Raw genomic sequence first — 23,453 nt, 5'->3', positions numbered from 1 at the left:
CTGGTAATTTATTTAATACATTTCCAGGAAAAGAATACAAAGTTAAATGATATGCTTTATTTCCATGTCTGCTGGAAAATAGATGATAATTAGCAAATAACTTCTTTGAAATTTCTTAAAAAAACTCCCTGAATCATGACATTAGCTACCAGGTTACATTTGTGTAGACAATAAGTCACACAATGGTGAGATTTGTGCCTGATCAGAAGTGTCTTCTATTAGTTTGGGTTTTCCACCTCCGATGAAGAGCAGCGCACAGCCGCTTCCTAAGCCTAAGGGTCCTATTTTAACGATTATATGCTAATTTAGCATATAATTATTAAATTATGTTTATAATAAAGTCGTTTTCGATCAATTTTGAGGTAAATATTTGGGTAATTTGGCAGTAATTCCAAAGAAATTTCAAATAGGTTACTTGCTAATTATCACCTAATTACCATGAAATTTGCGAACCTGTAAAATGTAAAGTGTTACAAAATATAGTCGTGGATTAAGGTTACATGATATATTACATAATTCTACGGTCTGGTACCACTGACCTAGTCTTTACAATTTTAAAGCGTTGTACCTCAAATTCAGAAGTGGCAGACAAAAAAATGTAGTGGCCAGTAGAAATGTTCAGTGACCTACCACAGTGGCAGGTGAGGAAAAAGGTTAATTTCAGACCCTGCTCACAACACATAAAGCAATATGACTTAGCAGGAAAAGCACATAGGTAACTAAGAACATTAACGATGAATCTGCATCATTTCCTATGTCTGAGTGAGCCGTACAGCGAACCAACAATGCAGCAGTTATGATTGTTATTAGTTACACCTGTGCTTGACAAGTCAAAATGTCAGAGAAAGGTGTATTTGGAACAAGTGAACTTGTGTATCTGCCCAGCAAAAGGATGAAACAAAAGCATGATGACTTTTACCAAATTTATTCATATAAAAATAAGCATTATAAGTTTCTGTCTGCAAGAAGACAGAGCCACAGATATCTCCATCTACAGTCATACAGTTACAAAAAAAGTTCAAAGACATCCACAAACATGTAAGAAAGAAAGTGCAGCATCATTGAAAAACAAGGTATTTTTCTCCTCCTCTAATCTCCATCCTGTACCTATATTATGTTTAACAAAATTAGTCACGGATAATAATCATAATTATATGCTGTTTTATTATATAACCTATTATGTCTGTTACCAATCAGAAGGAATCTGTTTCAAAAGTGAGCTTATACTGAGCTTAAGTGGGTCTCAGAGGTTTAATGGACGATACAGATGAGTGACAAATACAGAATAAAACATTAAATCCGCCATTTGAAGAGTTTCTATCCAGTATTGGAAACAGGGTGATACCCACCCTACAAGAATGTTTTTTTCATGAAAGTAATGGACATTAATATCACATTTACAAGCACACTCGTATTATTCCAAGATACTTTCTAGTGTTGATACTTGATGATTGACTGGTGGTTCAAACTCAGGTTATTATTGCATAGCTGACCAGTCCCAGTTTTGGTTAATCTATCTTTAAGTCCAGTATACTGCTGTGTGTACATCCAATGAATATAAAAAAAATGATATCTAAAAGAAAAAAAAAGTTTATTTGGCCTTTTAAGAGTTAGGCAAACAAGAGAAAATTAACATTCCTTTTAAAAATGTGTTTTTAGGATGAAATTCTTAATTTGAATCCTCCTCTGTAACTTTATCACACACAGTGCTCTAAACATTCACATGCCACCTGCTGCACCTCCCCATGTACCTCCTTTATGTCCTCCATGCCAAGCACCACCCCTCTGGGCACGCCTCTTCCAGCTGCCACCCCTTCCACCTCCGAAGGGCTCAGCACCCGGCTCCACACCCTGAACCCCGCCACCCTCCCAGCAAAACCCTCTGCGGGGTCAAACCCTCCACCGACAGTATCCTGCTCCTGCCCCAACACCACTGATCCGCCTCCGGGAATCTCCCAGCCCTTCCTGAAATTGGAGCCCGAGGAGGTGAGGCGGCGGTCGTTGTAGTGCCAGAAACGACCCTGGATGGAGGACCAGAGGACGCAGAGGTGGTGCCAGCGAGCGTCCAGGAGCGACGACGCAGGGAGACGGCGATAGACAGGGTCTCCGATGACAAAGTCCAAGGAGGGTGAGGGAGAGGAGGCGTAGGAAGATGAGGAAGGAGCAGAGAAGGATGCGTTGCGTCCATACAAAACTAACTGGTTGTCGTTGTCGTCTGTGGCGTAAGAGAGCAGTGTGCCGACATGTGAGGCGTCCACACGGAGCCACAAACACACAGAAAGTTCAGGAAGGTCGGGGAGAGTCTGGAAGAAGGTGACATAGTTGTCCGCTGAGGCCGAGGGGAAGAACAACACGGAGTCCACGTTACAGACTGCAGAGAGGGGCAGAGAGAAGATGTATTCTGTCAAGTAAAACCCTGGTGCTAACATGTAAAAAAAAGACTATCTCATCCAATCAGTATGGTAACTTACACTTTAAGGCTATGCAAAATTAATTTGAACCCCAGGTCCCTCTACCTTAAAGGAATAGTTCGACATTTAGGGAAATCATCCAGCACATAAACCCACGTAAACCGGCAAATTGTTGTTTTTAAACCTCCTTTTTTGTACGGATTCAACAAATGAGATATAATGTGTTAATTCGTGAACTTTAGAGGTGCTGGTTGGCAGAATTTTGCTACTTTCAGACAGAGCCAGGCTAGCTGTATCCAGTTCTCTTTATATATCCATGGTTCTCATCCCAACTCGTCACATACTGACGCATTGTCAGACCCCTCGGCGTCAATTTTCACTTGCAGTAAACACTTGCTTAGTGTTGTAAATTAAACAAAAACACTTGTTTAGGATTAGGCAACAAAATCACTAAGTTAGGTTTAGGAAAAAACAACATAGTTGGGCCTAAAATTACTCCGTTTTTACATTGAAAATATGACTTGACGTTGTGAACACGGGACACGAACGAACAGCTAATTGTAAAGTGAAAGTGAAATGTAACGCACAGGACACAAACAGCGTCCTCCTAGATGAAAGCCTTGAGTTGTTGGACCCATCCACCTCCACCTGCCCACCAGTGTGTCTTTTCACACTTTAAACCACATCACCACTTCACTTTCCCTGAGCGTTTACTGGGCGTGATAAAGTGTTGGTATTTGACGCCCCGGGAATGAGAACAGGCTGCCTGGTCATAAGTTAGTAGCCTACCTCAGGTATTGTGAGGTATTAACTATTACTTACTGGTAGCATCCTTTTTGGGAACTGGTCTTGCAGGGATCTTGTGCCTTACAGGAAGCTGCAGGAAGTTGTGGATCACTGAAGACTCTACCTTTGTGTCACTTTCTTCCTCCTCTCCTTCATCCCACCCGCTCACCCTGGTCTGATAAGACTCAGACTGGGGCTGAGGGAGATCATCTGAAGCCTGGGGCTGTGGAGCTCCAAGTCTGGTGCCGCTCTGTCTGTCTTTGGTGGGTTCAGGATAGGTTGGAGAACGGGGCAGGGGCTGGAGCCAAGAGGGGTGACTGGGATTGTGTGACTGGGGGTGTCTCTGATGATATAACTGAGGTTGGGATCGTTGCTGGACCTGGGACTGGGGCTGGACCTGGGCATGAAGATAAGGCACAGTCTGGCGAGACTGGAGCTGCTCCTGCTGGATCGGGTAAGGCTTTGTCTGGGCCCGCACCTGGATCTGTGACTGGGGACGGTAAAGGTCAGGCTGGGGCATGTAATCTGTGGGCATGGGTTCAGGATTTGAGTACTGGACTTGTATCTGCGGATGAGATTCTGGTTGAGGTCTTGACTTCTGGGTCTTTGATTGTTTAGGCTGGTTCGGTGTTGCCTGGTATTGTCTTTCAGTCTGGGTATAGCTGATACCTTCTGATCTGGGTTCGGTATCCAGAATCCTTCCAGGCCTCATTCCTCGATGCGTCTGGCTTCTCCTACGTGGTTCATGGTATTCCTGAGGTGTGACGTCGGCGTTGTGGGGCTCTCCCGCCCTCCACAACCCCCCGGTGTTCCCTCCTCCGTTCTGCTGCAGGACCTCGCTGAGCCGGCCCTCCAGCCGGGTCACACGCAGCGCCTGGTTTTTCAGGGATTCCTGCAACCCTTTCAGCCCAATGATCAGCTCGTCGCGCTGGGCCTGAAGGGCACCCAGCCTTTCGTCTTGGCTCTGGAGCTCCAGGGTGAGGTTGGCGTAATCCTGACCAGGATCAGGCTTCTGTTTCTGGGCGTGGCGGCGGTTCTCCCTCAGGTTCCTCTCCATCAAAGCTAGACGACCCTCCATCCGCTTACTCTTCTTCTCCAGCTTCCTGCTCCACTCTCTGGGGTAATAATCCACATGAGAACACTTTTTAAAACAAATTCTATTATTGTTGTTGTTGAAAATGCATCATGCAGAACAACATGTGGTCCAACATTTTATCATTTTGTCTAACTTGAAGGGCTAGATGGGTGAAGTTTGTATATTGTAAAAAAAGGTCTTGGGTCAGTTTACACAAAAGGGTATGCCATGCCTCCTTGAAATATGATATAACCTTCGTTCCTCCTCAAATGGATAGGTAACATCTTCAGTATTACAGAAATGTATCATGTGTTGGGCATTTGTTTTTATTTATGAAAAAAAAGCTTGACGGAAATTCAAAAACAATGACCCTAAATTCACCCTATACATGATACTCGTATGAAAGATATAGGTGATAATACATTTTAGAATATATAAAAAGCATCAATAACTGATCAATTCTGAAATGTATTGCAAATGCAGTTATTTATGTATGTCAACAGGTTAGATCTTCAAGTGTGGAAGCTTTTTTTAATGCAATTTTTTGTTGCATTATAGAAGAAATGAATCCAGTCAGAGAAAGAAAGTTGAAAAGCAGTTCTGTTAATCATTACTTGTCACGCCCCCAAAAAGAACAGATGCTAAAAGGAAAAGCCGCCCACTCATCATATTTCTTGCTTTACCAAATTTTCGGAGCTGGACTTCAGTAAACGTCTCTCCTCTTCTCCAATCTAATCTCCACTTCCCATGATGCCTTTACTTAACAAAAACCACCGGTAGGGATTTGTCCCGGATATATAGTTTCACAGATATATTTACAGTAGACCCTCAGTTAGTTAGTTAGTGACCATTGGTACCACAGCTCTAACCTGAGACCCTCTATCTCCTGCGCTGAGCTCTGCTTGAGGTGTTCGAGGTCCTGTGACATGTGGCGCCAGTGGTCACTCAGGACCTGAACTCGGCTCTCCAGACCCGCTGAGAAGTTTCTGTTCTGGTTCAGGGCCAACATGTCCAAACGGGCCTGGGTCAGCGCCTGGAACTGCTGGAACTAACAGAGAAGAAATGTGTTTTCACAAGTCTTTCTACAGATGTTTGGATTTGAAGGTCATTAAAATACTCAAAACCTCCAGAAGGAAAAAAAAACAACATACAATGGATTTCTGTGATGACTTTCCCTCTTGAACAGTCACCATTGTTGCAAGAGTATTTTTTTCACCATTTCAACTACATACTGTACCCGCAGTACCTTTACAAAATGACTAATAACATATATGTCCTAAAAGTGAAGTGTAGTAGGCCTACAGAGACAGCTAGTTGAGGAAAAGGATTTGAAGTTAAAGCTCTTAGCTACAGATGTATGAGTTGTAAAACCTTCATTTTATGCCTTTTAGGCTAATTATTAATCATTGTCACAAACGTTAAATAAAACAATCATTACAAAATCCATTTAAATATGTGATGTGGTTTATTTGATGTTACTTTTTTCACACATAAAAACAGTCTTCCAGAGTCCGACATCAGAACTGCGTCCATAGCAACGGTCTGTTATACATAGCAACGGTCTGTTATACATAGCAGTGGTCTGCTATAAAGAAATAATAGACTGTAGAATGCCACAATTGAGAATTGAGTATTCAACAAAGACATGTAATGACATAATATACTATATATAAACACATAAAGTCAAAAAACATGAAGACACAAGCGCTCCTTCAATAATTTTGCATAATTAAAAAAATACCAATATAATAACAGCATAAAAAAACCTGCGAATGTAATACACATGTCCAATGTTTTGATGAAAGATAGCCACTGTTAATGCACACACACACAGTCTGATTCCAACTGACCTGTTCGTTGAGTCTTCGTAGTTTCTTGGACACGGGATCAACTCCCTGCACCTTAACGGGCTGGATTTGCAGCAGAAGCATGTGGACCAGGATCAGAGGCCAGTGGCCAGGCCAGAGGCTGCCCATGATGCAGTGGAGCTGGGATAGATGCAGCTGGGAGCCTGGGTCACTATCTGGATGTCTGGAGGTGAAGGAACAAACAGAAGAGCGAAAGACATAGCTGGAAAGGGCTGGTCTTGATACACACTGTATACACACAATGAACACATATGCACACACACATACAATACACAAAAGCACGCCCACAAGCTGGGACAAGAATGCACTTTCCATTTTCCACAACACCATTGGGGACCTCAGAGGAAATGCAGATGGATTTAACAGGTACTCAGCTTCTCTCTGCTGAGAATGATGTTGCTCGTGTTTTCCTCCACTTCAATCCCACTTTGAGTTTGTTTAACTGCATCTTCTATTGATAAAGTTTTGATTCATTCAAAGCTTTAATTACATTCCTGCACAGCAAATTATTACTGTTTGGTATCAGTCAGCACAAATAGCCTATACTTTTATCTGTGTGTTTGTTTTTGCACTCTTGTATAGCAGTAAATCTCATGATGCGTGGGCTGATGGAGAAGCAGCCTGTACTTTCCTCTTCCCTTTGAATCAACTGGCATGAGGATCTATTCTCCTTTCTTCTTCTTCTGCTTTTTCTTTGACTGGCCCAATCCAGGAATCATGCTGTTCATCCCTCCCTTCTGCTTTCCGCTAATGACCTGGTTGCAACACTTTGGCTTCATTCACACTGGACTTTTGACTCCAACAATCTGACCGATGTGTGTTTTTAAACGACAGTTTAGATGCACCTGAATCTGTCAATAGCCCATATTTTGAGTCAGTATTTTGTGGCAGTTTTCATTCCACAAATGTGTAATTAGTCAGTAGTTTTACTCAGGGTAGAAAGGCTGTACATGGGACCCAAATGCTGCAATCAAAGTCATACAGAGCAGATTAACCCTTGTGCCTCACTTTAAAATATGTTAATATTATTTTCCACTATCACTGAGTTAAATATTTAAATTTAAAAATGTTATTATTTTCTGTACAATATTTTTTTTAACATTTGCTCCATAATAAAGCAGAAATTACCCAAGTGGAAACCAGGAAACTAGCATGTATTTGCCCCATAGGGCAAACATGAGAAAATGGCTAAATCTGGTGGAAAATAGTAAAAACTACAATTTTGCTGTAATGGCCGCAGGATCAAAAATTGTGGTTTTAATGGGTTTCTAGGGGACATTTTTGTCCTTAAGGGGCTTCACAGTTTATAAACTTATTATAGGAATGGAGGGGGCATTTCCAAAATTAAGAAAAAAAACTCACACCCTTGCCAAAATGAAAATAAAATAATAATAAAAATAAAAAAGCCAAAAATGTCCCTAGTAAGGCACAAGGATTAAAAAGGTGCACTAAAATAATCTTTTATAAAAAGAAAAGCTTATTCAGCTCAAAATGTTTAATAATTCCCCACACCACAAAGCCCAGTTCAATTTCACTTGTGAATGTCAGTGTAGACACAGTTTTCAGTTTCAGTTTCATTATGACTACATAACATGTGGCTGGCTTCCGCCTGTCTCATTCTGTCAGACTGGAATACCCTGGACCACACGCACATTTATCACTTGTAAAGTGTAGATATTACTCTTTGAAACAAAATAGTCTTTATATTTAACCGACTTGCTTTCATTTTTCTAATCACTTTTGCTGGAAGCTTCATTTCAACTTTGGTATGTTTTCATCTGGCTGTGTTTTCAGAGGGCAGGATTTCTTTTGACATTAGTGATATTTCATCCCTGCGTGAGGAGAACAAACAGATCCTGAAATTACACTTTGATAAAGACTCCTCTGTGTCATCAGACCGCTATGCCGTCTCCTGCTGCAGACATGGATGAAGAGACTCCACTGCTGAGGAGAAGACCAACATCATCTGAATCCCAGGTTGGAAACATTTCACTTATATTAATGCATCTTAAAATCTCAACAATAGCCCATAGCTTCACTTTATGGTTGAAAGGGAAGGGACTGCTGACTGAGCAGAAGTAGCCTACTGAGTCCTGTCACATTATGAAGCCACAGCATGTCAGTTCAACTACTGGTCTGCACTGCAATGAGATTTTATACTACTGGAAGTTCTTTTTATTGTTACACTCTTCGCTGAATTGTTCCAATAAAATGTACTGTAAGCATTTTCTCCTGGGGTGAAGGTAGTTGTGTCTAGAAGGTAACAGGCAAATTGTGAGACTCTCGCAAAATGGTTATGGTTAGGCATTGACCTCGAATAGTTAGGATGGGTCATCAGGGTTAAAGGGACTGTTTGTAACTTTTTAAGCGTATAAATCTACCGGGTCGGAATCCCATGTGCGCTCGCATATGCGCGCTCCACACTGCAGAAGAGTTAGTTTAGCTCTGAGAATATCTAGTAAATGTACAGTGGACGTTTGTGCAGAAATAAATGCTGCAGCTCCTCCAGACCAACAGAGGTTTCCCGTGTCTTGTGAAGTGACGGGGCTCCGCAGCGAGAAACATTATCGTCTCTGACCGGGTGCCGGTATCTCCCTGCGGGCGCGGTCAGGAGACAATAACGTTACTCTTCCTGCTTCAGCCCCGGCACCGACCCGCTTTTCCTGCTTCAGCCCTGGAGGCTGAAGCAGGAAAAGCCAACACTAGGATCAGCAGTGATTCATGGAAGGACCTCCGTCTGGTCAGCTAACATTACTGCCAAGGTGAAATATAGAGTGATATTGTGGTTTTAGCTGACGTGTGTCGCCTCACTGTTTTGAGCGATGCTCGTTCATGTCTATATAGAGCGAGCAGGCGCGAGCCCAACGCTGACTTTCGTTGACTTAACGGCCACAGGTGTCGCTGTTAACAAGCATTTCTGAAAGTTACAAATAGTGCCTTTAAGATAAGGTATCAAGAGTTTTTACCTTCTAGACACAACCAGTAAAGGTAGCTGAGTGGTCAGTCATGTTTTTAAAGTTTTAATTCATGGTAAATTAGTCCTACGGTGGCCTTAGGGTAACGTAACTATGCGAAAGGCTCTCGCTAGAGACAGTTCTTCTTCTGTGCTACTGTAGAAACATAGCAGAGCAACATGGCGGACTCCGTGAAGAGGATCCGCTCCCTATGTAGATACTGTATGAAGGGCTCATTCTAAGCTAATGAAATAGATAATTAAATAGATCATACAAAATAAACAAAAGCTAATTAGCATAACATCAAACCTTAAACAACCCACTCCCAAAACATAATGGTTTTAACACATGATACTGATGATGTCAGCAAGAGCTTAAGAGATGGAAGTTTTCTGTTGCCACCTCCTTCAACTGTTGGGTACAGCAAAGAAATATCAACCTCAAGAAACTACAGACTAAAGCAATAACAAAATGTAATGCTGAACACAAACAAACCCGGCATAGTAAGGGTTGCCACAGATTAAACAAATAAACAGAAAGTATGGCAGGCAATGTAGATCCTGATAAAATGTTGGTTTGTAATCATTGCTGTTAAGTTTTTCACTGCAATTCCCAGAGATCACCTGTCCTCATACAGCTAATATTGTGATGAGTTAAGATTTTCTGCAGTTAACTTTGAATCAAACTGGAAACAAAAAACACTTCAGCACTTTTCTGAATCTATCAGGCACCAAGTGTAATATTGACTTTAATTTTAAATGAACTGTATTGTGAAGTGAAACTTGTGACTAGATCCCAAACTTCCCTTTAACTTGACCACTTGAACTTTAAGTGCACCTATTAGCTCTGAATCTTAAAATATCTAGTAGCCTACTGTATTTATGAAGCTCATCCTCTGAGTTTTAGCTTCCACATCCTTCCACCCTCTAGATCAATAACTCCAGACTGTTCCTGGCTGTCTTCTCGGCCGTCCTGGGGAACTTCAGCTTCGGTTACTCCCTGGTGTACTCGTCCCCGGTCCTGCCAAAGCTCAAGAGCCACGATGCCGACCCTCGGCTCAGGATGGGCACGGAGGAGGCCGCCTGGTTCGGCTCCATCTACACGCTGGGTGCAGCGGCCGGAGGGCTGGGGGCCATGCTGCTCAACGACATGATTGGACGGAAGATGAGCATCATGATGTCAACATTGCCGTCGACTATTGGGTGGGTCTCAGTCACAACATACAGCCGTCAAACTGTGGTGTCACTAAGTGCATTCACTCAATTACTGTACTTAAGTACAATGTTGAGGTACTTGTTAAGCAACTTCTTCTCCAATACAATTCAGAGGGAAATATGGCACTTTTTATTCCACTGCATTTATTTGACAGCTAAACAGTAACGAGTTACTTTGTAAATTAAAAGCTCAGCACACCCACACAGGTGATTTGGAATTACTCGGGCTTATTAGACCTTTAGTCTATAATGTAATAAGAATGATAACAGGATGGGGTATCTCACCCTAACTTGTGAAGGCTACTTGTACTTGTAACAGAGTATTTTACGCCACAATATTGCTACTTTTACTTAAGTAGAGCATCTGAATATGTCTTCCACCACTGCCTGATAGGTAGCTGATAGGTGCTCTAAACTAGGGGACACACAGCTCAACTTTTCAAATGGTGTATTGTATAATATGTAATGAAATTTTATATATTATAATCTACAATATAATCCATTTTATTCTACCTTGTGGACAACAATATGATCTGAAACAGTCCTTTTAGTCTGAGCCTTTAAATGTAAATTCTGTGACATAGTTTATAGTGAAATGTACACTCTTGTCTATAAAATTACATTTTATTTCCCTGTTTATGATGCTTTATAATTATGCCCAGCGTGATGTAAGAAAACTCAGAGAAACAACTGCATACTGTATGTTCCAAACAGAAACTGTTTTGCAAAAGGAGACATTCATTAATGTATACCTTATTGCAAAGCTCTACTATTCCCTGTTCTGAATAAACTGCTCCATAGTCTGTATGAGTCTGTATGTACTGTTTGTTTTAAAAACTCCCATCTGTATATATTAGATACATGCTGATGGGAGGGGCTGTCGACTTGTGGATGCTCTATGTGGGCCGTTTCCTCACAGGCGTTGCCGGAGGGATGACCGCAGCATCCATTCCCGTAGGTTACCATGGTTACAGAACTTTTTTTAACCTATTAATGCAAATGTTCCTCTTTTTTGTCCCAATTACCCCTTTTTTAATCAGAGTTTGATATGACAGTCCTGACAACAATTATGTAAATGGTTATGCTGTTAATTTGAGTGTTTGTTTTACTGCATGTGTTCATGTGGCTGTGTGTGTCTTTTGTGTCTTCATGTCACAGGTCTACATCTCAGAGATCTCGCACAAAAAAGTGAGAGGAGCTTTGGGCTCCTGCCCTCAGATCACTGCTGTGTTTGGGGCCCTGGCGCTCTACGCCATGGGTAGGAACATACAATATATTTTTTATACATTTAGCTGAAACTGTTATCCAGAGCTCTTACAATCCCTGAAAATGTATAGTGTAATGTTCGGTGTTGTGCTCAGAGCATTGCCTGTCTATGTTAGCTGACACAGCAGCTTCTGCAAGAGTCAGCTTGTTTAAAGAGGACATATTATACCTTTGTGCTTTTTCTCTTTCCTTTAGTGTGTTATATAGTTTTTTGTGCATGTAAAAGGTCTGCAAAGTTACAAAGCCCGAAGTCCACGCCAAAGGGAGTTACTCTCCCCCACAGATACACTGCTCCTGAACTGCCTGAAATGCCTTGATCGAAGTCCCGCCTTTTCTTCCGTAACGTGGTGATGTCACCAAGTAACACATTTGCATAATACCTGCCTTGCGGCTAGTTTGGCACGCCCTCAAATAAGGCTAGTTAGAGCGGAGCTGGAGCAGAGTCTGAAGAGTTTGGTTTGTTAACCAATCACAACAGAGTGTTTTTTGAACATTAAAGCATGTAAACATGCATAGCTGTACATTATCCCGCTTGTTACATGGCTATTTACTTAAGAAAATCATTAATTTGACACAAATATCGGCATCCAGAGTCCGACATCAGAACTGCGCCCATAGCAATGGTCTGTTATAAAGAAATAAAAGACCGCGGAACGCTGTGATTGACCAATCAGAATCAAGTATTCAACAAAGCCGTGTAATAAGTTCTAGTAGAAACAAAAAGTATGCACTTGAAAATGAGCATAATAAGTCCTCTTTAATGACAACACTGGCCATGCACCTTGCATTTCTAGGCATTTGGTGGTGTGTTTTTGTTATTCTGGCTGATAACTGGCTTAGTGTAGATAACACTGGGTCATGTTATGGTGCATCTAAGAGATATGATGCTAGCAAGCTGTCGAATACCTCAATACGTCAAATATTTCCTGTTTTGCCTGTTTCAACAATCATATAGGAGGAAATATATCATAACAGCGGCACAGCAGCGTCATAGACCAGTGCTTTCATAATCTGAATATCACGTACGATGTGTAGGTCTGGTGGTACCATGGCGGTGGCTGGCAATAGCGGGGGAGGTGCCAGCTGTGCTGATGGTTGTGATGCTGGCGTTCATGCCCAGCTCCCCCAGGAGGCTCCTCGCTCTGGGCAGAGAGCAGCAGGCTGAGAAGGCCCTCCGCTCGCTGAGGGGAAAACACTACGACACACACATCGAGCTCAGTGCCATAAAGGTAAGAGGCACGCGGGTTTAAGGTGGTAACATCGTGACTTCAGTAGTATGAGTTTTTTAAATAAATACAAATAAGAACACACACGTATGTTTATGTGTTTTTCTGTGTGTCTCCTAATGTAGCACAGCATTAACACACAGGGTAAAGTCACATGGTCACAGCTGGCCACACCTGTCTTCTACCGGCCAATCATCATCTCAGTGGTGATGCGTTTCCTGCAGCAGATGACGGGCATCACGCCCATCCTGGTCTACATGGAGCCCATATTTTCCAAAAGCAAAGTCTCCCTGCCGCCCAGGTTGGTCATCGCTTCTGTTTATCTATATCTATCTTCACACTTTTCTGTCTCTTGATTTTATTTTCATTTCTCATATAAATATCGCTGTTTGCTGTCTAATCATTTATAAAATAATCACAAATCTGTTTGGTCGGTTAACTTCAATCCCAGGATGCTTCCAATCAATCAATCAATTTACTTACTATATACTGACCTCTGCTTGTTCTGTGTCTGTCAGGTATGATGCTGCCATGGTAGGCGCGGTCCGCCTCCTTTCTGTCATCGTGGCAGCCAGTTTGATGGACAAGGCGGGACGCAAAGCCCTGCTGTACACGTCGAGCCTGCTGATGTTCCTGTCCACTCTGACTCTGACCATGATCTCCCACACCACGCCGTGCCCTCCAGGCCCCGCCCCTCATAATATCACTGGGAGTTTGGACTACAGCGGCCACAACGCCATTGGAAACACTTTGGACGCCACCCAGCAGGCAACGGGCCTCATTCCTCTCATCGCCACCATGGTGTTTATATTTGGTGAGTTGTGTTGATGGTAATCTTTGTTTTTAGCCATGGTAGCAGCGTCGTTCAGTCTACTGCTCTGGTTTAGAATATCTCAACAGCTATCGGATGGATGCCATGAAACTTGCTTCAGATGTTCAAGACCCCTAGTGGATGAGTTGTAATAATCATCCCCAGATGTTTCATGTTGCTCCACCATCAGGCCAAAAGTTCTTTGGTTTATGACCAAATACCTGCAAAGCTAACGATGTTCCCATCATCCTCAGCTGTACTTAGTGTTTAGTGCTGATCAGCAAATGTTAGCTAAACATCAGCATGTTAACATACTCGACTAAGGCAAAAATCCTGATTATTTTGGTCAATATTGAGATCCCGATTATTTAACATGATTACTTATCGACTTTGGAAACATCATGCATTTAGAAAGAAAACTTTGCATCAATCTGGTGCACTTTGAGAGCTAAATCAAGAGTCTAGATCTATGAGGAACTTTGTGCTCTTGTAAACAATTTAATCATAAACACATTGGTTGTATACATATGAATGGTGGTGATGACACCAAAAAAAGTCGCACCCAGAAAGCAAACAAGACGGGGTCCGTGCTTCAAGACGGTCGGCCTTTCCAAGCCGACCTAGAGCCAGTCGCGGCGCACCACTAGGGAGGAAATACGCCCAGTGAGGGCAAGACAGTGCTGGGAGAGTTCCCACGAGGGGATCCTCCCACACGACTGTCCCACGAAAGCACAGTGCAGTAAAGGAAAGTGGTGTGCTGGATTTATAACATAAGACAAAACTTTGCAAAACTGAATGCCGCACAATAATTGTTTTACGTTGATTATCTTGTTTTCATAATCGCTGGAAGCCAAAATCATAATTGTAATTGAATTTCAATGAATTGCACAGCCCTATGATGTTAGCATTTAGCTCAAAGCATCAATGTGCCTAAGCAGCCTCACAGAGCTGATAGCATGGCTGTAGAGCAGTGGTTCTCAACCTTTTCTGTCTCAAGGATCCCTAAATTGATACACCATTGTAATACATAGGTCACAGACCCCCATTTGATCAGATTTCGCTTCAGGGACCTCCATCTGAAAAGATTTTGGTTGTTAGATGTGATTAAGACCAAAATTAGTTGTCAACTAGACTTGAAATAACTGCGGAGGAAGTGAAACCTATTATCAGAATAGCCACTCTTATGACATTAGGCTCACTTCGTGAATTAAAGGGGAATATAACCTAAATTAAGCATTCCGATATATAATTTCCATGGCCGAGGAAAGTTCAAATAATATTTGTGAACACGAGCTGCTCTCTCTCAAAGCCAGAGACCAGAGAAGTAAGTCTCAAACTTGTGATGTCATAAGGTATAAAGTCTGGAGCTGCTCCATAGACAATGAATGGGAGACTGATTTTGCTTTCTTTTTTATACCTAAATGAGCTTTACTCTGTTGTAGTGTTGTCAGTTGTGAAACAGAAAATGTTCCCATATACTCAGAACATTCTCCTGGGTGCTCTCAGTGTCACCTATAGCATCTCTCCCATTCATTGTCTATGGAGCAGCTCCACACTTTATACCCAATGACATCACAAGTTTGAGTTTTAGCACCCTAGTTTTTAGATTGGGGAGAGAGTTATTCATCTTTACTAATATTTTTTGGAAACTCTAGGACCATAGGAATAATATGTATGAATTTTGAAGACCCCCTGGGGGTCCCTGGACCCCTGGTTGAGAACAGGTACAAGCAAACTAGCACTTGTAAACAAACATATTCTGTACTAGATACAGTTAGCTTGTTTGTTGGGCAGAGATTTGCTAACCTGTCAGGCATGTGTTTATTTGGGTTAATGAAGCACGTGCGGTTTGTTTTAAATCACATCTCGTCTTGTTTCAACAAATTAAGTAAGACCTGTTATGTCCTCGGGTTATTTTGTTACACGTTGTTCTTGAAGCATGATTATTGGCTATCTATTACAGGTTAACACCCATCTTCTTGTACACATAAAACCTTGGGGTTTTTGGGTAGTTCAGTTTTTTTAATTATGTTCTCACGCCTTACTTAATTGGGAAAAGTATCACATTGTGGTTTTGTGGTGCTACGTAGATTCTGGGATGTTGCTGTCACCTGTCCAAAATCAGAACAAAAGGAGAGAACAAATCGTTTCATACCTTTTTTATATGATAATTATTTTTAGCCAATGAAGCAAAGAAAGTCTATAAACCTCTCAAAAACATAGCGTGGTGTGACTGTGCCCTAACTATGAATTGCAGTGGTTTTGTTGTACAATGATAAATCAATCAGTTCATATTAAAGCAGATGTTTTCACCACATTGTCGGTTGTCTCCTAGGATACGCCATGGGATGGGGCCCAATCACGTGGTTGCTGATGTCAGAGGTGTTGCCACTGGTTGCCAGGGGCGTGGCCTCGGGACTGTGCGTGACTGTCAGCTGGTTGACGGCCTTCATGCTCACGCACGCCTTCACACACATGGTGGACAGGTACGGCCTGTACGTGCCCTACCTGTGTTTCACGGTTGTGTGTGTGCTCTGTCTGCTGTTCAACGCGGTGTGCATCCCAGAGACTCGCGGCCGCTCCCTGGAAGAAATAGAGAACTATTTCAGGACAGGACGTACGTTCACCATCAGAAGGAGTCACTCGACTGCACAGTCAAGCTGAAGCCTGAACTTCCCTTTGATTAACAATGAGTCATTCTCATGATATACCTCTGATATACCTCTGATATATAATATGTAACAATCAATATTTAAGGTTAAAGCCCTCTGAGGAAAGTGCTACTTGAATAATTACTAAGCACAGATGGACCACTGTAAGGCTGATTGTAAAAAAACAATTACTATTAGGTCAAGAAACATGTCACTTTATGTATCTAGGTAATAATCATGTTACAAAAATATACAGTAGCAGCAAACAACAATTTTCTATGTAAAGAGATAGTGAAGTAATGTCTACCTGAGCAGAGAATAATAATATACTTAAACAAAAAAACACTCTGACATGTCTGACAGCAACATGCACTGAATACAAAAGAAGATTGTTCTGTTGTTAAAAACACACACAACAAACACACACACACACACACACACACACACAAAACTTTTTTCTTCAAATTTTATCTTCAAATACTTTACAAAAATCCATGTACATTTTACATTTGCTGACAGTAGTTGTTGCATATACAATATTTTTGTCCATGTTGTATTAATACATTTCACACTAAATGTATATGAATGCTAGCATTGCACAAGCTACTGTGTTTGTACAGAAAAATCAGTCTCTCTGTGTCAGGTGCACACAAAATGATTTGATCAAATCTAATTTCACTAATTTCTTTAACGCATTAATGCAACTTGCGATTTTTAGGTTGTTGTGGGCTCAGTTTTAAAGTTAGAGTGAAGATACTTGTATCATATGAAACTAGAAAACCTAAGAATCGATTGGTGCCAGCCATGTCATACTAACTTGTCGCCAAGGAGGTCAAATAACCCTACAAAATTTCACTAAATTTTGGTGAGGAAAAACTGTAACAGCCATTTTCAAAAGGGTCTCTTGACCTCTGACCTCAAGATATGTGCATGTAAATGGGTTCTGTGGGTACCCACAAATCTCCCCTTTACAGACATGCCCACTTTATGATAATCACATGCATTTTGGGGAAAGTCATAGTCAAGTCAGAACACTGACAGCTGTTGTTGCCTGTTGGGCTCGAGTTTGCCATGTTATGATTTGAGCATATTTTTATGCTAAATGCAGAACCTGTGAGGGTTTCTGGACAATATTTGTCATTGATTTGTGTTGTTGATTGATTTCAAATAATAAATATATATATACATTTGCATAAAGCAAGCGTATTTGTCCACTACCATGTTGATAAGAGTATTAAATACTGATAAATATCCCTTTAAAGTACATTTTGAACAGATTTATAATATGCAATTAATTTGCGATTAATTACGATTAATCAACGAAAATCATGCGATTAATCGTGATTAAATAGTTTAATCGATTGACAGCCATAGTTCTGATATGACCATACTATAAACGTTGCATTGATTGACAACAGATGTCAAAACATCAGCTACAAATCACACAATACGTACAATATATAAAGCAAATAAGCGATTGAATTTCTTTAAATGTTTGTCAGTCCTATGAACAAACAGGTTGCCAGCTGTCTGGGAAACAAAACTGGTTCACCATCTTTCTATTGTTCATAAAAAAGAGAACAGGAAGTGGTGTTGCCGTCACACACTGGTGGCTGAGCAGGCCAGGTCACATGCCACAGTGAACTCTCACTGTGGTAGGTTTGAGTCACGGCCAATGATACGTCGCTGCCTCCCCAATCCTCCATCCTTCTCCAGTAACAGCATAGGACTCATCTTCATGTTGCTAAATCACAGCAGTTATCCACTCTATATTTCTGTCACTGTATTGAATTGTACCCTATTATACAAATGCAAGTGCATAATGTACCAATTATAAGGGATGAGTATGACCTATAATCATGTGTTGCCAAAGAAATGTATAATACAGTATGTGATCCTGTACGTATGTGTGTATGGTTGCTATCACACTAAAATCTCTTCACCAAGGTAGAACAAAGTAAAAAAAAACATCCAAACAAATAATCAATTCTCTTTATTTTCGAGTAGAGACTGTATAGTAAAGAATTAAAGTAGATTATACTAGATAATAGAAGTACTGATGAATAATATAAATATACACCCACAGACTTTACACCTCTCTAAAACTGTCTTCATATGATAAGCAATTTGCTCATCGTGAGGTGAGACACAGAGCGTTGCAGAGGCAAAATGTAGCGCAGGTATAATATATTATCAAAAAGTGTGCAAGGAACGCCATTCACTGTTTCTAGGCAACAGCAACAATTGCAGCTGTTATGTCATTGGTTGCGCTTTGAAAGGTCACTGGCAACAAGGTCAAAGTTGAAATAATTTGAATTCTGAACGCAGCGCTTGGTGGCAATCTTGAGCGGTGCGCCACGCCAAGGGTAGCACTTCCGCCAAGTCGGGCGGCACTACTCTCCCCAAAGGAAGACAATGGCACAGCCAGTGCAGAGCGATTTTACCGCTGATCATTTGTGGGCGGCTTAACACAGTATGGGATTGCATTACACTGTTCTTGTTATCATTTTGTCTACCCCCTGTTAGTAGATAGTACTTTAGAGAGTGCTAGTATTTTACAGTCAAATCTGTGTAGTCTGTATGCTGTTTGATTGATTGACTGTCAGTTTTATTAAAGACGGGAAGAGGCAACTCAGGTTTCGGTGTGTGTGTGTGTGTGTGTGTGTGCGTGTGTTTGTGTGTGTGTGTAACTTTGATCTCTTTAGCTGCACCTTACTGAAGCAGTGTGTTCATTGATGACAGGAAATATAAAAGCTACAATACAGCATTAGAGCAGCAGTAATGTTTACTTTGTAAAGCTATTGTGCTCTTACACAGTACATACAATTAAATATAGCCTGTACATGCATTGCAACAGAGCAGAAACACACATTTTTTCAGTGTGGAACAATAGTAAAAGGGATGTGAAATTTTATTTCTGAGCTCACTTGATGATGTATTTTTCTCATTGGATTATTGGTCAAACGTGGATGGTGTTGTTACTCCAGCAGCTACAGTGGAGTTACTAACCTTAACTATCCGAGGTCAATGACCGACCTTAACCATTCGAGGTCAATGACTAACCTTAACCATTCGAGGTCAATGACTAACCTTAACCATTCGAGGTCAATGCCCAACCTTAACCATCTCGCAAGAGTTTCGCAACTTGGGGTTACCTACTAGACATGAGTTGGTTACAGATGGGTGTTCTGTTGCTTGTAGCAACCAATACGTACTGGTGCAGTTCTATAGCTGCTTAAGCAAGCCCCCGAAAAGAGCGCCGGACTTTGAAGCAAATGTTCGTAGTGGCCAAACAGTTTAATTACAACTTCCGTGTCCATCAATGATGCCATTGGGCCCAATAAGACTTTTTTCTCATAGTAAATCAACTTCCCATTACAAACACTTGAATATGTAAAATGCACTAATAGGTGAATCCAGAGTTATTTTCCTTCCTCCGTTCATGTGGCCACGGCTGGAGGAAGGGCTGAAAGGCGGAGCGAAGGCTGAGAGGCGGAGTTGAAGAAAACACTACTGCGCCTGCTCTATGGACCCAATTGATGCGGAAGATCGCTGGATGATCACTCAGCAGCCGAGCCATTTTGGCTTCATGCACCACTGAGCAACTCATAGGAATGAAAGGGCGCCCGCCAACGCTGTATCCAGTTCTCTAAATACATCCATGTGCTTAACTGACGTTGTTATATCCACCATATTTCAGACCCTCAGGCAGTCTCTCCCTCACGGCAACCGACACAACCAATAAGCTTCATGCAAATGAATGCACAATGACTTCACCTGGCAACTTTTAGCAACATTTGGAGCTAGCACTTGCTACTTTGATTAGAAAAAAGTTGCCAACACTTTTCCACGGCCGTGACGTAAATGGAGCCTTTCATTTTTCCAGTAGATTGTATCCGGTGGCAGACAGAATTGCATAATGAAAGGGAACCAGTGGTGTAATTATTACATTGTGCAATCAACATTTACTTTCAGAAACCTTTCATGAGACAATACATTATTTTTTGGCACTCTGAGCTGAGCTTGTGCTTACCATCAGGTAACCTTTAATCAGCTTGATAGACAGGACACATTCCTGGCATAATTACTTAAAATAACACCCTAAAGGTGATAGTCATAAACCCACACATAACCTACTGCTAGGTGGTATGTTGCATTAGTAGATATGCATCTCTTAAGGCATTCAGCATGTATGCGTGTGTGTGTGTGTATAATGCTGGTGCAGTTGAGGTGTTTGTGTCACACTAACATCAAATATTAATCAATTTTGTGCTAGAATTTTCTTGTAAATCACATTTGTATTTTTTGTGAAACTGCACACCAGGCCCCAGCAAGACCAGGACAAGCAGAGTTACTAAAATATTCGTTGCTGTGTGATTTCATGTGTGAAAACACTTCGAACAAAAAACATCAACCCTTTAAAAATGATTTGCAGTACTCATCCCAATGATATATATATTTTTGAGAAAGGGTTTCAGAAATCTGATTCACATAAAACACAAGCCTGAAAGCAATAATGACTTGATTGTTGTTCATAAATAAAATAAAATGTTGTTGTCGTCCTCGATAAACAGACAGATCGGATAAGAAGAAAGACAGATAAGCGTAGAGGTAGACAGAAAGGCAGAAAGCGAAGTGGCAGGTGGATTGAGACATTAGTGACACAGATAACTTCCGTTCACACAGTATTTATATAACTGCTGAGTCAGAGGCTATTTTTATATTTTTGATTATACCCTCCTCCTTCCTTTCTTCTCCTAATTGCTCCCGTCCCTCCATTACTCCCTAAGTAAGCCAGATTATAATATTATTCAATATAGTTTAACAGTTTAAGCCTTAACTGATGTTTTTGGCATTAGACATCTCAGATTTTATGGCAATACTAGTTCAGCAGTCACTTGGCATCTTAACAAATACAGTAAAATCAAGGAAGCATATAAACTTTAGTCAACACTAAGCAAGTAAAGAAACACAAAATCTATTTAGTCAAGTTTTCTCCTGTCAAGGAATATTGTTTCTCACTTGCGTAGATATTTTTAAAAAACTTGGATATTTTCTCCACTGCTTGCTTATTCACTTTAAGCAAGCCATGACTGAAATACGGGTTGTTTAAAGACTATAAGGAAGAAAGAAATAGATTTATTGATAACCCATCAGGCTCCCCAGGGCTGTGCTCCAAGCTACATCCAACATTTTAAAAATATCTTTTAAATTAGAGTGTGGCTGTAAGGCCTCGGGCATCCTGCTGCTTAAGGCTAAAAACAAAAGACGAAATAATAAAAGTGATGGATCACCCCATTGTCAGTCTCCGCATGAAGAGTTAAAGGTTTTGTGATTATCACACCAAGACCTGTTGTGAGCTATTGCTTAAATGAATGTTGTTTTATTCAGAATTTTTTTTTAAATAATCACCACATTCCCCTTGAGTCAGCACTCCAGAGATAAAAATCAATTAGACAATCAAAGGACTGACAAATCTGCTGATACGTTTGAGCCTGTATCAGACCATCTATGACATCAGTGAGCTCTCTATTTAAAAGGACACATCATGTGATCACCAATCAACAGAAAACAATTACACCTGCTGCACATCTGCAAGAAGATCCTCCACTGCCCACCCAACAAAACAAAAAATAAAAGACAAGAAAATAAAAAATTATATATATCATATAAAAAATACTTTAACTATGTTGTTTTCCTCATTTGTTTTCATTTTGGACTGCTGTGCTGCCTTTTGACTCGTTTTTTTCTCTGCCTCTTGAATAACACGGTGTAGTGATACAATACTCAGCAAAAAGGCGCGGTATTGATCTCTAATGTTATGCAGATGATACTCAACTATACCTCTTAAGTATGCCAGATTATAATATTGTTCAATGTTATGCCAATGATACTCAACTATACCTCTTAAGTAAACCAGATTATAATATTGTTCAATGTTATGCAGATGATACTCAACTATACCTATTAAGTAAGCAAGATTATAATATTGTTCAATGTTATGCAGATGATACTCAACTATACCTCTTAAGTAAGTCGGATTATAATATTGTTCAATAGGCCTATAGTTTAATTAATGTTTTTAGCATTAGACATCTTTGATTTTATGGCAATACTAGTTCAGCAGTCACTTGGCATCTTAACAAATACAGTAATATGAAGGGAGCATATAAAACTTCAGCCAACAGAGCAACTAAAAGAAACACAAAATCTTTTTCTAGTCAAGGAACATTGTTTCTCACTGACACAGAAAGAAATAAAAAGTGGATATTTTCTCCCTTTCTTGCTTATTCACTTTAACCAAGCAATGACTGAACTACAGGTTGTTTTATGACTGTAAGAAAGAAATGAATAGCTTTATTGATAACCCGCTAGGCTCCCTGGGGCTGTGCTCCAAGCTACATTCCACATTTTAAGGCAGAGAGTGACTTTCAGGCCTCTGCATCATTTTCCTGTCAGCTTGAGGCTATAAACAAAAGAAAAAAGGGTAAAAGTGATGGATCACCCCGTTGTCACATTCCCCACCCTATTTTTGGAGTTTTCATACCGAACTTAACCATTTTATTTCTATCCCATAATTAGTATAATCTAAATGTATTTATTTTTAACAGTACTCATGGTTTCAAAAGTGGTATATGCATAAAAGCTCAATATTATTACTATTATTAATTGGTTTTAATCTCAGTAGAACCAACAAAAAATGTCCTTCTCCATATTCTCTCTTTAATTGGAATAATTGATATGAAAAATGGATGAATTATATAATATTCTTAGCATTTGCATTAGTATCAGCATTAACATTGTGTCAAAGCTATTAAAGGGAAAGGGATCAGCCCCGTCCCTGCAATCACTTAAAAATGTCCCAGTTTATACAAAACACACACACACCTCAGTCTTTTTATGGAATGTAAAACTCTGTAGGGATTGGTCTATTCTCTGGAATGTTGTTCATCAGGCCCATCGAAACACACACACACACACACATACTACCACCTCACCCAGTTGACATCATGAGCAGAGGCAACACCCCACACACACACCTTTACCACTGTAGATCCTCCAACTGAGGTGTTTTGGGGTCAAGGGAAACTTCGAAAGACTATGTATTTATTGGCTCATTATTATTGCAGAAAAAAATGAAATGGTGCCATCAAATTGGGTCGTGTTTACCATGTTCACAAGAAGAATCCA

At 40.7% G+C, this 23,453-nt stretch overlaps 2 protein-coding genes across 2 annotated transcripts; one reads left to right on the top strand and one right to left on the bottom strand.

Annotated features, from left to right (window-relative positions):
• Nucleotides 1–909: 909 nt before the first annotated feature.
• Nucleotides 910–12,698, bottom strand: LOC119501739 (pentraxin-4). The gene is made up of 5 exons (XM_037792316.1): nt 12,601–12,698; nt 6,123–6,303; nt 5,142–5,320; nt 3,234–4,312; nt 910–2,371 (listed from the first exon to the last, which is right to left on the bottom strand). Exons 2-5 carry the CDS (start codon nt 6,246–6,248, stop codon nt 1,698–1,700), a joined length of 2,058 nt encoding a protein of 685 aa, XP_037648244.1. The 5' UTR covers nt 6,249–6,303; nt 12,601–12,698; the 3' UTR covers nt 910–1,697.
• slc2a6 (solute carrier family 2 member 6) lies at nt 7,749–16,853 on the top strand. Its single transcript, XM_037792317.1, has 8 exons — nt 7,749–8,117; nt 10,025–10,296; nt 11,166–11,262; nt 11,467–11,566; nt 12,610–12,803; nt 12,926–13,101; nt 13,319–13,614; nt 15,947–16,853. The coding sequence occupies exons 1-8, from the start codon at nt 8,043–8,045 to the stop codon at nt 16,273–16,275; spliced, it is 1,539 nt and encodes a 512-aa protein (XP_037648245.1). The 5' UTR covers nt 7,749–8,042; the 3' UTR covers nt 16,276–16,853.
• Nucleotides 16,854–23,453: the final 6,600 nt, after the last annotated feature.

The sequence above is a fragment of the Sebastes umbrosus genome, chromosome 14, assembly GCF_015220745.1.
Source record: "Sebastes umbrosus isolate fSebUmb1 chromosome 14, fSebUmb1.pri, whole genome shotgun sequence".
In the NCBI taxonomy this organism is placed as follows: domain Eukaryota; kingdom Metazoa; phylum Chordata; class Actinopteri; order Perciformes; family Sebastidae; genus Sebastes; species Sebastes umbrosus.
Note: the sequence above shows the minus strand (reverse complement) of the source record. Positions and strands in the feature narration are given on the sequence as shown.